Here is a 15,573-nt window from a genome sequence, read left to right as displayed (position 1 = left end):
GAGGCAAAGCAGACTTTGATTTAAAGCATGATTCTACCTTTTGTAGATATAAGCACAGATCTCAGTCTGCTTGAAGCAGAAGTGTCATTTGTCATCTGGGAATAATAGCCCTACTAAACGTCAAGGGTTCTTAAAAATTATATATATATATATATATATATATATATATATATATATATATATATATATATATATCTCATGTTGTTTTTAGGTACCACTGAATTAAAACTGATTCATAGTTGACCCTCAATCAGGTTTTCAGAGGCAGTAAATTGCACAGGAGAAGATTCCCCATCTTTTTTCTGAGAGAAACTTGGGGATCCAAACCATTTGCATTTGGTTTGGCAGCACAATTCCTTACCACTAAACCATCAGAACTTCCTATTTCAGGGAAATGCATGAATAATAGATTCAAAATGTAGTAGTGAGTGTAGTAAGCAATGTTATACTCACAAGTTCTAAGTGCAGACCATTTAGAGAACAACACATTCCAGAAAATGATCTAATGGTGTAGACAATGGGTGTTTATTACTCATAGAACATATGAGACAAAGATGAGTAGAACAACACATATTATCATCAGCCAAGATGCCTTAGACTCCTATCATAGGGTATTTTCAGATTGTATAGAAGTCACAATTTGCATCTTACAGGGAAATACACCAATTCTCTCTCTCTCTCTCTCTCTCTCTCTCTCTCTCTCTCTCTCTCTCAGAATTAAATATGATGATGTAGCCAAGTCTGTATGCCAAATAATATGTACAAAGAATAGGTAAGTTAAGGGTTAGTAAAAGGTTTATTGCTGTTGATTTAGGTGACATGGAGTCGAGTACAACTCATAGCGACTCTATAAACAAAAGATCTGAAACTAGTCCTGTCCTGTGACATCCTCTCACTTCCTGATATACAAGAGCTCATTTCAGCAGTAACCTTGTCAATCCACCTGGTTGAGGGTCTTCTTCTTCTTCACCAACCCTACATCCTTCCCAACATCATGTTCTTCTCCAAGGAATAGCACCTCCTAGCAATATGTCCAAAGTGTATTAGGCAAAGCCTCATCATTCTTGCCTCCAAAGAGCACTTCAGCTGCACCCTCTCCAAGACATCTATTAATTTTCTTGGCTTTCCATGGCATGTTCAGTGCTCTTCTCAAACACCACAGCTCAAATGCATCAATTCTCCTTCTGTCATCCTTATTCACTGTCCAGGTCTCAGATGCAAACCTAGTAATTCGAAAGGCCATGGCCTGAATCAGATGCACCTTAGTCCTCAACCTGACATCACTACTCCTCAATAATTTGGAAAGATTGTGATGCATCTCCTTATTTCATCACTGCTTGTACCAAGGATATTAATTGTGGATCCATTCAAGATGGATCAATCTCTTCTCCATCCATCATGATACAGCTATTAATCCAATGGTAAGAATCTTTGTTTTCTTGATATTGAGACACATTTCTTGTTCTTCTACAACACATGTTTCAAATCCTCCTCACTTTCAGCAAGCAAGGTTGTGTCATCTGCATAATGCAGGTTTTCTTGATGCATCTCCCTCCAATCTTGATGCCACACTCCTCCTAATAGAGTCCAGCCTCTTGGATAATTTGTTCAACATACAGATTGAACAGGTATGAACAGGTACATCCCTGAAACACTCCCTACCTAATTCCAAACCATGCAGTGCTCCCCTGATCCATTTGCATAGCAGCCTCCTGGTCCAGGTATAGATTTCTCATGAACACAATCAAGTGCTTGGGGATTCCCATTCTTCTCAATATCAGCCACAACTTGTCATGATCCACACAATCAAACTCCTTTGCATAGTCAATAAAGCACAAATGGACATTTTTCTGGTATTCCTTACTTTCAGCCAGGATCCATCTGATATCAGCAATGATATCCCTGGTACCATGGCCTCTTCTAAATTCTGCTTGTACTTCTGGCAATTCCCTATATTGCACTGGAATGTTGGGAAGCCAAATCTAAAGGAAAACATGTCAAAATAAAAGAACTGAACAGATGGTTTCAAATGGCAACTCGAGAGGACAAAGCAAAGTATTATAATGGAATGTATAGAGAGCTGTAATTAGAGTATAAAAAGGGAAGAACTCGGTCTGCATTTCTCAAGCTGAAGGAACTGAAAAACAAACTGAGACCTTGTCTTGCAATGTTGAAAGATGCTATGGGGAATGACCCAGAAAGCATCAAAAGAAGATGGAGGGAATAGACAGAATCACTATACCAGAAAGAATTGATTGACACTGAAAAATTTCAGGAAATACCATATGAACAGGAGCCAATAGTAATGAAAGAGGAAGTGGAAACTGCATTGAATGTGCATTGGCAAAAAATAAGGCTCCAGGAATCAATAGGATACCAATTTACTCGTTTCAATGAACAGATGCAGCCTTGGATCTACTCATTGATCTCCACCAGGAAATTTGGAGGACAATGGCTTTCTGGGCAATGGATTGGAAGAGGTCTATATTTGTTCCTATTCCCAAGAAGGTTGTTCCAACTGATAGTAAAAGGTAGAACGGGCTTAAAAGTAGAATGTTTCTTATAACAATAGACATAATTTGTTTCTATTCTAGATTTATTGGCATCAGAAAGACATCTTTTTCACTTTTAATTAACTAAGATAGCTTAACATAGTTCTGGATTCCTTAAAAGGACACTTAAAAAAAATGTAATATTAGATATTATGTCCATTTGACTTCTACTTTAATAGACCCACAAGCAGTGAGCCTGCCACTTCTGGGATACAAGCAAGCAGAGTGAATGACTCTATTACTCTGCTGCCTACAGATGACCAGCAGAGAAGATAGGTGCTGGATCAGTAAATTAATAACATAAAGATGAGGAACTGCCAGCTAGCTACACAGACACAACAGATCAAGAACCTTGCATAATATTGAGGAAGCATGAGTCAGTTCAAACATTATGAAAAAACAAAACAAACCTCCTACTAAAAAGGTATATCAGATCACAGACCAAATAAATGATCCAGGGATAGGGAGACAGAATAAATACACTTATGTGGCATTCCAATGAGCCAAGAAAGTATTGAAAGTGTAAGAAAAGAGACACAAGAATTTAAAAATCATCACAAGTAAAAGAGGATACAACTAACACAATACTGGAATGGAAACAATAGAAAATCATGAAAATGCAATCCAGAATAACAACACTGATATTACAGAAACTTACAACATACAAGAGGGGCAAATCAACATTATAAACGAGATGGAACAGAGAGCCAGAGACACAGAGGACACATGAGGAAATACTCAATAATCAATAGCAATCAGAGAGATACAAATCAGAACAACACTAAGATACAATCTCACTCCAGCAGGAGAAACAAAGTTAACAGTACAGCAAGCAATAAATGTTGGTGAGGATTTTGAGAGATTATAACTTTTGTGCTCTTCTGGTGAGATTGTAAGAAGACTGGATGCCTTTGAAATGTGGTGCTGGAGAAGAGTATCAAATATACCAGGGACTGCTAAGAGAACAAACAGTTCTGCCCTGGAGAAGGTGAAGCCAGGCTGCTTCTTGGAACCAAGAATTGTGAAGCTCCATTTGGCATACTTTGGACATGTTGCCAGGAGGAACCAGTCCTTGAAGAGGAACATTATGCTTGGAAGACTGGAATATAGAAATTTTGCATTATCCAGCTATTCCACTACTAGGAATATACACCAAGGAAATCAGAGCTGAGGCACAAATGGAAATATGTACACCTATGGCCTAAAGGTAAGAACCTGTGCTGCTATCCCAAATGCATGTGGCTCAAATCTGCCAGCTGCTCTGTGAGAGAAGGATGGGCAATCTCCTCCCATGTGATTAACTACTTCTGAAAACACACTGGAGGATCAACTCTAACTCTACAGTAAGAAAATGGAAACAGCCCAAATGTCCATCAACTAGTAAATTATTAGAGAAATTGTAATACATTCATGCAATGGAATACTATGTAGCACTAAAGAACAATGTACTGTCATTGAGTTTCTTTGAGTTGCCTTTGACCCATAGTGACCCTATGTACAACAGAAAAAAAAAAACACAAAATTTGATCAAACCTATGATACCCTCACAATCTCTGCTCTGCTTAAAGCTCATTGTTGTAGCCTTCCTCTTTTTTGCTGACCTTTCCACAGATGACCTTCTCTGGGGAATGGTTCCTCCTGAAAACATATTCACGGTAATGTCTCACCATCCTGTCTTCTAAGAAGTATTATGGCTGCTTTTCCAAGACAGATTTGTTAATTCTTTTGGTAGTCTGTTATAGTCAATATTCTTTACTAGCACCACATAACAACTCTTCTTCAATAGTCTTTATTTATTGTCCAACTTTTACACGCATATGAAGTAATTTGAAGCACCATGGCATAGATGAAGCATATCTCAGTGCTCAAAATTACATTCTTGCTCTTTAACTCCTTTAAAAGTTCCTTGGCAGTAGATTTTCCCAATACATTGTTTATTTGATTTCTTGATTGTGGTTTCCATATTTATTCATCATGGATCCAAGTAAAATTAGATCCTTAACAAAAATCTGCCTTGCGACTATAATGACACTCTTTCTTAGATCATTTGTAAGGCTTTTGTTTCCTTTAGGATGAGGTATAATCCACATTAGAAGGCTATATAGCCTTTTAACTTCATCAATAATTGTTTCAATCTTCATTTTTTGCAAGCAAGTCGTGTTATTCTGACATTACAGGTTGTTAATGAGTCTTTGGCCAATCCTAATGCTATGTTCCACTGCATATGGTTGAGCTTCATTTGTTGTTGTTCTTATCAAGTCACCTGCAACTCATAATGACCCTATGTACTTTAACTCTGAACACTGCTGTATCCTGAGCCAGTCTTATTGTCTCTGACAGACCTAATCCATTGCTTCAATCACTCATTTAATGTCTTCCTCTCCTGTGCTGTCCCTCCACCCTTCCAAGCATGATGCCCCTCTCCGAGGACTGGTCCCTCATGGCCACTTGCCCAAAGTGAGTGAGACAGAACTTTAAAATCTTCGCCTCGAGGGAGAAGCTTGGTTTTACCCTCTCCAGGACAGACTTGTTTGTTCTCCTCATAGTCCACTGTGTGTTCAACACTCTTCTCCATCCTCACAACTTAAAGGCATCAATCCTTCTTTTATCACCCTTACTTATTGTCAAATTCTCAAATGCATAGCAAATAATGCAAAGACCATGGCCTAGATCAGGTGCACCTGGGTCTCCAGACTGACATCATTGCTCTTCAGTACTCTAGAGTGATCTCAGAATAAAAATATTTCCATGGCACACTTAGCATTAGTATAGTGCTCACTAACAGGAATTTTTAATAGAATACTTGAAGAATGTCTCTGACTATTTAAAGGCATTTGACTGTATGGATCATAGCAAATTATGACTAACATTGAGAAAATGGGAATCCCAGAACACTTAATTTTGCTTATGTAAAATTTATACCTAGACCAAGAGGCTATTGTGTAAGCATTGTAAGAGAACAACACTGAATGGTTTAAAATTAGGACAGGTATGTGTCATGGTTGTATCCTTTCTCTATACCTATTCAATCTATGGCATACACTTCCTAAACAACATGCCTCTGGAAATTCTATGAACTTTGATAAATGTCAATAGTTACACAAATGCTCCAGGCCTTTTGTTCATAGAGTTGCTCTGAGTCATGCTTGACTAGATGGCAATCAACAACAACAATTCAATCTGTAAGCTGAGCAAATTATTCAAGAAGCTGGACTCTATGAAGAAGAATGCAGCATCACAATTGGAGGACAACTCATTATGCTGATGATACAATCTTACCTGCTGAAAGTGAGGAGGACTTGATCCGTGCTGCAGAGGATTAAAGACTACAGCCTTCAATATGGATTCCATCTCAATGTCAAGAAAATGAAAATTCTCACCACTGGTCCTATAAGCAACATCATGATAGAAGAAGGAAGATTGGAATTGTCAATAACTTCATCTTACTTAGATCCACAATCAGTACACTTGATACCAGCAGTCAGGAGATAAGGAGACATATTGCACTGGTAAAGTGCTGTTATTCTGAGAACTAAGGTACACTTTATTCGGGCCATGGTCTTTTCCATCACTTGCTATGCTGCTGAGAGCTAGACAGTAAATAAGGATGACAGAAAAAGAATTGATACCTTTGAAATATTTTTTGAGAAGGGTACTGAATATCCCATGCACTGCCAAAACAAACAGATATGTCTTGGAGAAGGTGCAGCCAGAGTGCTCCTTGGAGGCAAGGATGATAAAGCTTCATCTTACATGCTTTGGGCATGTTGCTAGGAGAGGTTATCCATTGAAGAGGAACATGATGCTTGGGAAGGTGGAGGGGCAGTGAAAGAGAGGAAGACCCTCAACCAAGTGGATTGACACAGTGACTGCAGCAATGGGCTTGAGGGTGTCAGATTGTGAGGATGACACAGGATAGGGCAGGGTTCGGATCTGCTGTTCATAGGGTCACAATGAGTCATATTTGACTCGATTGCACCTAACAACAAAAGGAAGGTTCCTGGTGATTGATTATGGAAAAAAATAACTTTTCTTCCTACCTTATTTCTTTTGAATGTCTTAAATATAATTTTAATTTTAATAAGACTTTAAGATGATTGCTATTTCCTGTTTCAAATTCCCTCAAAAATTATTTTTAATGAAGAAAACAATAACTCAAAAACAGGTTGCTCTAAATTCTAACTCATGGCAACCACATATGTGTCAGCACAGAACTATGTTCTCTAGATTTTTAAGGGATAACTTTTCAGAAGTAGATCTGCAGCCTTCAGGCCTGGTTATAATTTTTTTTTTTTGGTCAAACATTCTTCTAATTGGTATAGCACTGGTCTGTCCATTTACTGTACAGAGGTAACTTGTGGTTACTGTGATGCTGACTGAACACTGTGACAATGATATGTCAAATGCAATAATGGTTACCCATGGTGAACAGTGTTTGGTAGAGCTCCCCAATTAAAACAACCTTGGAAGCAGGAGTGGCATGCACGTCAGAAACAGCTTGCCTCTGGAAACCCTATGAACTTGGAGAAATGAAGAAAGTTATACAAGTGTTCAGGTCTTTCATTCATAGGGTCACTATGAGTCGTCTGTGAATTGATGGCACTTAACAACAACAACAGATGTTGAGAACGCTTTTCTGGTACAACTAGGTGCATTCTAACTTATATCCTCTTAGATGACAACTGAGTGTGTTGTTTTACTCAACTAGAAATTCTAAAATTAATATCAGCTCTTTTATAGCAGTTCTTAGAGATCAAAAATGCCTCATCTGAACCAAACCATAATAGTTCTATAATATCTTGATTATGGATCATATAAACTTGGAATCAATCTAGTAACTATTGACCACTGTCAATGCTGTTCAGCTTTTCTCATAGAAAGACTCAACTGTCATGGAAACAACACAAAATTTTTAAAACAGTGGAGTGCACTTAAAAGATAATATATCATTTTCAGTATAATATATCTCCTATATTAAGGGAAACTGTTTTAAGAGGAAGGGGGAAATGGCATTTTAGTATCCAAACTATAACCAAAATTTTAAAAAATATAGTGTATTACAGTCTGTGAAACCATATCAAAATTTTATTTTGAAAGGAAACATTTTGTGAAAAATATAGTCCTAATATCAACTAAAATTCTAGCCTCATTTCAATCACCAATCCTATATTTTCCACTCCTCACTATTTTCCACTGTTGCATTCCAGTCACCAGTTATCATTAATGCATCTTGATAGCATGTTCGGTCAATTTGGAAGATTTGGTAAAAATTCTCAATTTCTTTCTCTTTGGCTCCAGATATAGGAGCTTATATTTGAATAATAGTCAAGTTAACATATCTTCTTTGTATGTGTATGGATATTATCCTATTACTCACAACATTGTATGTCATGATAGAACCTGAAATTGACTTTTTGGCTATGAATGCAGCACCATTCTTCTGGTTTTTCATTGCCTGCATATTGTACCATGTGATTATCTGATTCAAAGTGGCCCAAGTTGGCCCATCTCATCTCACTAATGCCTAGTATGTTGAAGTTCATGCGTTCCATTTCATATTTAACAATTTCTAGCTTTCCAACATTCAAGGTATGTACATTCCATATCTCAATTATTAAATAATTTTTGTTATTGTTTTTCATTTCAACTGACTGCAAATCTGGGCTCTACCACTACACTACTGTAACTATCCTCTTCATTTAGTGTTCACAGAGTTTTCAAAGACCCATTATTTAGGATGTAGATGGCCCATCCTGCTTCCTAGTCTGTCTTAACCGCTTGCCAATCATGTTTCAAATCACTTGATACGCATCTGAGAACTGGACAGTGAATAGGGAGGACAGAAAAAGAATTGATGCCTTTGAGCTGTGTGTGTCCCATAGACAGCCACAAGAACAAACAGCTATTTCTTGGAGAGGATGCACCCAGAGTGCTCTTTGGAGGCAAAAATGATGAGGCTCCACCTCACATACTTTGGGCATGTTGCTACGAGGTACTATTCCTTGGAGAAGGACATGATGCTAAGAAGGGTGGAGGGTCGGCAAAGGAAAGGAAGACCCTCAACCAGATGGATGACACAGTGACTGCTGCAGTGGTGTGTCAGGATAGTGAGAATGGGTAGAAGAGGGTTCAGCTCTTTCATTCATAGGGTTTCTATAAGTCGTACTTGACTCAATGGCACAACAATCAACTAAAATACTAAGTCCATCTAAGGCAGTAGCTCACAACTTAGCCATGCACAAGAAACAATATTGATAGATGTCATGTGGTTGGTTCTAAGATACGGTGACTCTGAGTTAAAATAGAACAAAATACTGCCCAATTCTGTACCATACTCACAAGTGTTGCTTTGTTTGAGATCATTGTTCGTACACTGTGTCAATCTGTCTCACTGAAGATCTTCCTTTCTTCAATGACCTTCTACTTAATCAAATGTAATGCCTTTTCACAGAGGCTAGTCCTTCTTGAGAATATGATCAAAACACATAAATGATGTCTCACCATCTTCACTTCCAAGAGGCATTCTGGCCATACTTCTTCCAATCCACATCAGAATGAACATTCTTCTAGCAATCTATTATTGATCTGATGTTATCCACCAACACCATAACTCAAAGGCATCAATTCTTCAATATTTTTTAACATATTTTCCACAAAAAATAATAAATGTCTAAAAATTGAGTACTGATTTTTCACAGAGTGACCCAGGCTTCAGTATTTTAAAAAAAGATTAAAACTTTCTCTTAATGTACAGGTTGAGTTTAGAACTATTGCTCAAAGTCTCCAAAAACTCATTGCTCTGAAGGCAATGCTGGCTGATTTATAAGAGAACTGCACTCTATAATGTTGTGGTTTTGTCAGGGTTGTTTTTTAATTTTTTTCTTGGTTGTATATAATCATCCATAGAGGTTTTTGGGTTTTGGTAGATTTTTTTAATTGAAATTTTAATGAAAATTTATAGAGAACTTGGATTTCCATTCATTCATTATTTCACATTTTCCTCCCTGCCCAACCCACCCCCAGTTAACTTTTCTCTTTGAAAAAAAAAAAACAAACCAACAACAAAAAACAAACCTCTTTCACTGATGTACAATATCTGCCCCCTGAGTGCACTTTACTATGTAGCTCTTATTCTGGACTGTTGTCAGGCAAACAATAATCAATCATATATTTCTTTTAAGCAGTTCTATTCCTCATCTGTTTCAATACAATGTACATTATTTATCCCTTCTTTTCTTAGTTTCCCCCAACCTCCATGTCAGTCCTGTTTTATAACAGTGGAATTATGCAGGATCTGTACTTTTGTGACTGAGTTATTTCACTCAGCATAAGGTCCTCCAGGGTCACACATTTTGTAGAATAATTCATGAGTTTCCTTAGTTTCTCAGTGCTGCATAGTATTCCATTGTGAAAATATACCACAGCTTCTCTATCCATTTGTTTGTTGATGGGCACTTGGGTTGTTTTCCTCTCTTTGCTATAGTTAACATAGGTGTGCATATATCAGTTTGGGAGGCAGTTCTAATTTCTTTTGGGTGCATTCCCAGTAGTGGAATTGCTGGGTCAAATGTTATCTCTATTTCCAAATTTTTGAGAATGTACTATACTGTTTTCCATCATGTACACACCATTTTACATTCCCACCAACAGTGAATAAGGGTTCCAGTTTCTCCCAGCTTCACCAACATTCATTGTTTGCTGCTCTATTGAATTTTTCTATTTTTACTGGAGTGAGATGTTATCTCATAGTTGTTTTGATTTTTATCTCTCTTAGAGCTAGGGATTTTGAACATTTCTTCATGTGTTTGTTTGCCATCTGAATGTCTTCTTTGGTGAAGTGTCTGTTTGTATTCTGTGCCCATTTTCCGATTGGGTTGTTTACCTTTATCTTGTAGAGGTGCTGGAGTATTCTATAAATTCTAGATATAAGTCCATTATCAGACATGTTTTTAATGACTGCTTTTTCTGAAGAAGAGTACTAGCCCTTTCTTCCAAGGATCCTCTGGGTGAATTTGTCCTTCAACATTTTGATCTGAATTATTCTAGAATGAATTGTGTGTATGAATGAATATATGCAAACTTGGCCAGGTTCTGATTCCAAATATTATTAAATTATCCATTGTGTGGTAAATTTGAACCTCTAAGATATTTGGGGTTGAGACTTGGGTGGGCTCTTGCTTGAAACAGGGTGTGAGCTGACTGAATTTGGCCTTGTATTTTAAAAGAGTTTTGGCCACCAGTCTAGGACTATTTCTAGTATGGGAAGATGAGTGGAATGGCTAGATTCTATGAAGGTGTGTTTTCTGGTTTGGGATTGAGATTAAAGTGTGGCTCTTGCTTGGAACAGAGTATGAGCTAATTGGATTTGGCCACATATTTTAAAAAGCTTTTGGCCACCAGTATGGGGTTATTTCCAGGAAGGGGAGGTGAGTGGAATGATCAGATTATGCTATGGTGTGTTTTCTAGTTTGGAATTGAGACTAGAGCATGGCTGCTGCTCACAAAAGGGTGTGAGTTGATTGTATTTGGCCTCATATTTAGAAAGACTTTTGGCTACCCATCTGGGACTATTTCCAGGATGATAAGACAAGTGGAATAGCCATAATTTGCAAAGATGTTTTTTTGTTTTGGAATTGAGACAAGGCTGTGACTTTTGCTTGCAACAGTGTGTGAGCTGATTGGATTTGGCCTCATATTTAAAGAGGCTTTCGGCCAGGAGTCTGGGGCTATTTCCAGGATGGGGAGATGAGTGGAACAGCCAGATTCTGCAAAGGTGTGTTTTCTGGTTTGGGGTTGAGACCAAGGTGTGGCTCTTGCTTGCAACAGAGTATGAGCTGATTGGATTTAATCTTGTATTTAAAAAGGCTTTGGGGTCCTTGGGCCTGTGACTCTCAGCTCTAGATTTTGTTTTGTTTTTTTATCTCCCAAATAAAACAAGCTTGGAAGCAGGAGTGGCATCCACTTCCATAAAACTTGCCCCATGAAACTCTATGAACTTGGAGAGATCAAGGTTTTGCCTTCAAGACTTTTGTTCATAGGGTTACTATGGGTTATCTATGACACTATGGCACTTAATAACAACAATGTAAATAAGGCAAGATTAGAGGTAGTTGTGTAATGATATGATCATTCCCTTGATGTGATCAGTGAAACAATCATAAGAGATTTTGAGTGGGCTGAAACATCCTTAATCACAGGCCACAGCTTGAATCAATGTAATGGACATTTTCCTGGCCTGTGGCCTTCATCCCTTATTTTTCTTACAAGCAATAAAATAAGGAAGAAATGAGTAAAGGAAAGCAAACTTCATTACCATCAAGAAAGAAGAGCCAGAAGCAGAAAACATCTGTGTATGATGTACCTCCCTAATTTAAAAAAAAAAAAAAAACTTACGTCAAGACACATGGGAATCTCAAAGGAATTCTGAATAGATAGATGCTAAAGAGAGAATTTTTTTTTCCCCTCCAGAATGAACACAAAGAAAAAGCTTTCCTCTGGAACCAGTACTCTGAATTCAGACTTCATATCCATAGTATGTTACTTTGCTAAGCAAAACATCTCCAGCAGTTTGAAATCATAGATGGCTCATTGGGAGAAAAAAAAAAGCCATTTCCTCCCTTACAATTGACAACTTTGGAAACCCAGTGCAGAATTACTGTGAGTCAAAGTCAACTTTAAAACAGCAGTGAGTTGAGTCTCCTAAACTGAAAAAAAAAAAAATTAAAAAAATGTTATGTGTCTTGATGACAGCCACGTGTGGTGTTTCCATTATTTTAGCATTAGGTAACCAAGACAACAGCAAGCACATTAGCCATTTGCACCATCCTAGTGCCCCAAACGCATGAATTAGAAATCTCACCTTATCTAAAAGACTTTAGAGTTTCATTGATACAAAACCCTAGAGTAGTGGATTTCATGTCAGTGTGTATCTCTTTTAGGTCTTTTCACCGTTCCTCCAGGACTTCGACTATAAGAAAAGGAACCCCTGAACCAACATCCTCTAAGATGTTTATATGGACCAGTGGCCGGACCTCTTCATCTTATAGACACGATGAGAAAAGGTAAATGCACTGACACCGTGAGGCTTCGAGTCCTTTCACCTGACTAGAAAGAAAAGATAGAAGTAAAATATGCATGTGAGCTTCATGACTTTATGAGTGTTAATGTGGGGACAAGGATGTACACCGAATAAGAATGATTTCATATACTTGGACCTTTCTTTTCCTTGCAATTCTCATGCTCATTCTCACCATATAGCTTTGCATAGGCTGTTTCCTGTCAAAATGTCCCTCACTATACCCACTCACCCTTCACTTAGCTTAATCTATCTCTGTCTTTGAATGTCCACTCATTCAAAGCCTCTCCACATCCCTACCTTGATTTTTACCAGTCCAGACTTTGTCATTCACCATTGAACTCCCAGGTTAGCACTATGCCCTACACATAGGAGAATGCACATTAAATATCACCTGACTGAGAATGTTTTCTCTTGGCACTAGGCAGATAACAGGGAAGGAAAGTAGAGTGTAAGAGATGACAAGATAACTAAAGGAGAGGGGCAAATCCATTAGCTAGTGAAATCCTTGGAAAGAGAGCCTGGAGGTACAAAGTAAAAAAAAAAAAAAAAAGAAAGAAAAAGAAAAAAAGATGAAATATGAAGAAAGTTAAAAAAAAGTGATGTAAATTAAGGTCAAAATGACAACTACACCTTTCAATAGAGCCTATTTGAGTTTAAGAAATAAATATATTCATAACATTTTCCTCCCTTCCTTTAATGCTGTATTTGTCTCTGTTTTCTTCTTCGTCTCTTTGTCATTGACCTTGCCCTAATATTTGGCTTTGGTTAAGCTACATTTTAAACACAAGCACCCATAGTAGAATATTGCAAGTTAAGCAAGGCTTACATAAGGCAGAAGCTGATAGAAATCAGAGTTGATAAATGGGTCTGGGCATAAGGAGAAGAATGTATGGAAGGTGTACTTGAATTTAGTTAAGAAAGCTTGTACTTTCATTTTTTCCTTCTTAAATCTGAATTTGCCTATAAGTAAAATCCTTTAAGAGCTAGGGGAGTGGTACCAAACTCAGAGAAGAAAGTTATTCTGAAGATTTTTACTAGTCAAAATAGAAAGTTGGTTTAATAAAATGTGAACTAGATTACTTGGCACTTAAAAATTCTTTGACATATTAACTGAATCAGGAAAATTGAAAATTTCCACATAAACTGATTGCAGTTATCCCCCCCAAAAAAATAAATATGTAGGGAAAAGTCAGGGAAGAAAGACATGTTTTTCACTTTGCTGTTTTTCAAAAGCCTTATAATGTTATAATATTTCAATAATGAAAAAATATAGAATTCTTATATAAAATTATAATCCAGAGGGAATTAGTATTTGAATATGTCTCTTTGCTCATCATACCAAGCACATCAATTGAAAATTTACTTTCATTGTTTATCTCTAGATTTTTCCATATCTTTTCTCAACGCATAATCAAATTATTTTTCATCTAGTTTCGTCTAGTTTCCTAGCTAACTAAAATGAACCATCTTTCAGCAGGTTCTTTATAGAAGATTAAAAGCTAAAATTTCAGATGTTTTACAATATAGCTGTCATTTCTTGATTATCTTAAAAAACAAACAAAAACACAGGCCATTATACAGTTGGGAAGGGAGAACGTTGACCTTTGATCTGAGTTTCAGGGATCACATCCAGACATGTGTTGCCCTCCAACAATATAGTTGTCAGTGTCTGGCCTCCCTGAGACACTGAAAGCTTTCTCAGAGCAGGTGAAGCATGATATTTTTATTTTGTCTTCCATTTATGCTCATCAAATAATTTCATTAAATAAACTTTACAATAGTTTTTCATAACAAAGGGATTAACATTCAATGAACAATTACTGTGTACTCAACATCAGGCATAGAATGTTCTCTTTCAATTTGTAAAATAGAAGACATGTCCATTTTGTAGATATAGAGATAAGTACTAAGATTTTAAATCATTTCAAGAGTCCAACAATTATCCAGTGGTGAAATCAAATTTGAACATAAGCTTTCTCTTGTCTTACCCAACTCTTAAGTCTACACAAATCCTCACAAGCTCAAAACGCATATGTTTGTTGCTGTGGTGAACCGCTCAGTTCACAAGGAGAAAATTGCATGACAAAGAAGATGATTTATTGTGGTTAGGTGCCAGTAAGTCAACTCTGATACATACAGACTCTGTGAACTTTGGTAATGTTTGTGAAGTTTAGAAGTTGTTATTGTTGCTGTGTACTATCAAGTCATAAGCAACCCATAGCTGACCTTCCAGTGGGTTTTCAGAGACAATTTCAATTGCATGAGAAGAGATTGCCAACTTTCTTCTGCATAGCAGCTGGTGGATTTGAGCAGCAAGCCTTCAGGATTGCAGCACAGCTCCTTACTACTACTAGGCCACCAGAGCACCCTAGGATTTTAGAAAAGCCAAGAAACTAATTTCATATTGTGCCCTAATGTTGCTGCCTTATGTGCCATTGACTTGATCCTATAAAACTCTTAAACTGCAACATTTTAATATCTAGATATGACTTATGTAATTATAGGAGTTATAATAATTATCCATATGCATAAAAGGAGGGCAAGTGAATAGCACTATCGTTCAGATATGCACCAACAACCAGAGCCATAGAAGAGGAAATAGAAGATTTTTACCATGTTTTACAGTTGGAGATCGATCGAGCATGTAATCAAGATGCATTGATAATAATGGGTAACTGGAAAGCAAAAGTTGGGAACAGAGAAGAAGATTCAGTAGTTGGAAAACACGAACTTGGTGACAAAAATGGAGCTGGAGAGAGGATGATTGAATTTTGCACAATCAATGACTTATTCATTGCAAATATGTTTTTAAGAGACATAAAAAAAAAGGTTATGTACATGGATTTCACCTGATGGTATGCATAGGAATCAGATCGATTACGTCTGTGGAAAGAACTGCTGGAGAAGCTCAATATCAGCTGTGAAAACTAGGCCAGGAGCTGA

The 15,573-nt window shown here is 37.2% G+C and overlaps 1 protein-coding gene across 1 annotated transcript in view; it reads left to right on the top strand.

Moving 5' to 3' along the window:
- The first annotated feature begins 12,494 nt into the window (after positions 1 to 12,494).
- Positions 12,495 to 15,573, top strand: part of LOC102863122 (calcium-activated potassium channel subunit beta-2-like) — a 94,735-nt gene continuing 91,656 nt past the window's right edge. The window contains exon 1 of the mRNA XM_006892187.1: positions 12,495 to 12,613. Coding sequence (XP_006892249.1) covers positions 12,558 to 12,613 — 56 coding nt within the window. The 5' untranslated portion in view covers positions 12,495 to 12,557. The remainder of the gene's footprint in view (positions 12,614 to 15,573) is intronic.

Source organism: Elephantulus edwardii, unplaced genomic scaffold (assembly GCF_000299155.1).
Source record: "Elephantulus edwardii isolate Elephantulus edwardi_28Jun2011 unplaced genomic scaffold, EleEdw1.0 scaffold00112, whole genome shotgun sequence".
NCBI lineage: Eukaryota > Metazoa > Chordata > Mammalia > Macroscelidea > Macroscelididae > Elephantulus > Elephantulus edwardii.
Note: the sequence above shows the minus strand (reverse complement) of the source record. Positions and strands in the feature narration are given on the sequence as shown.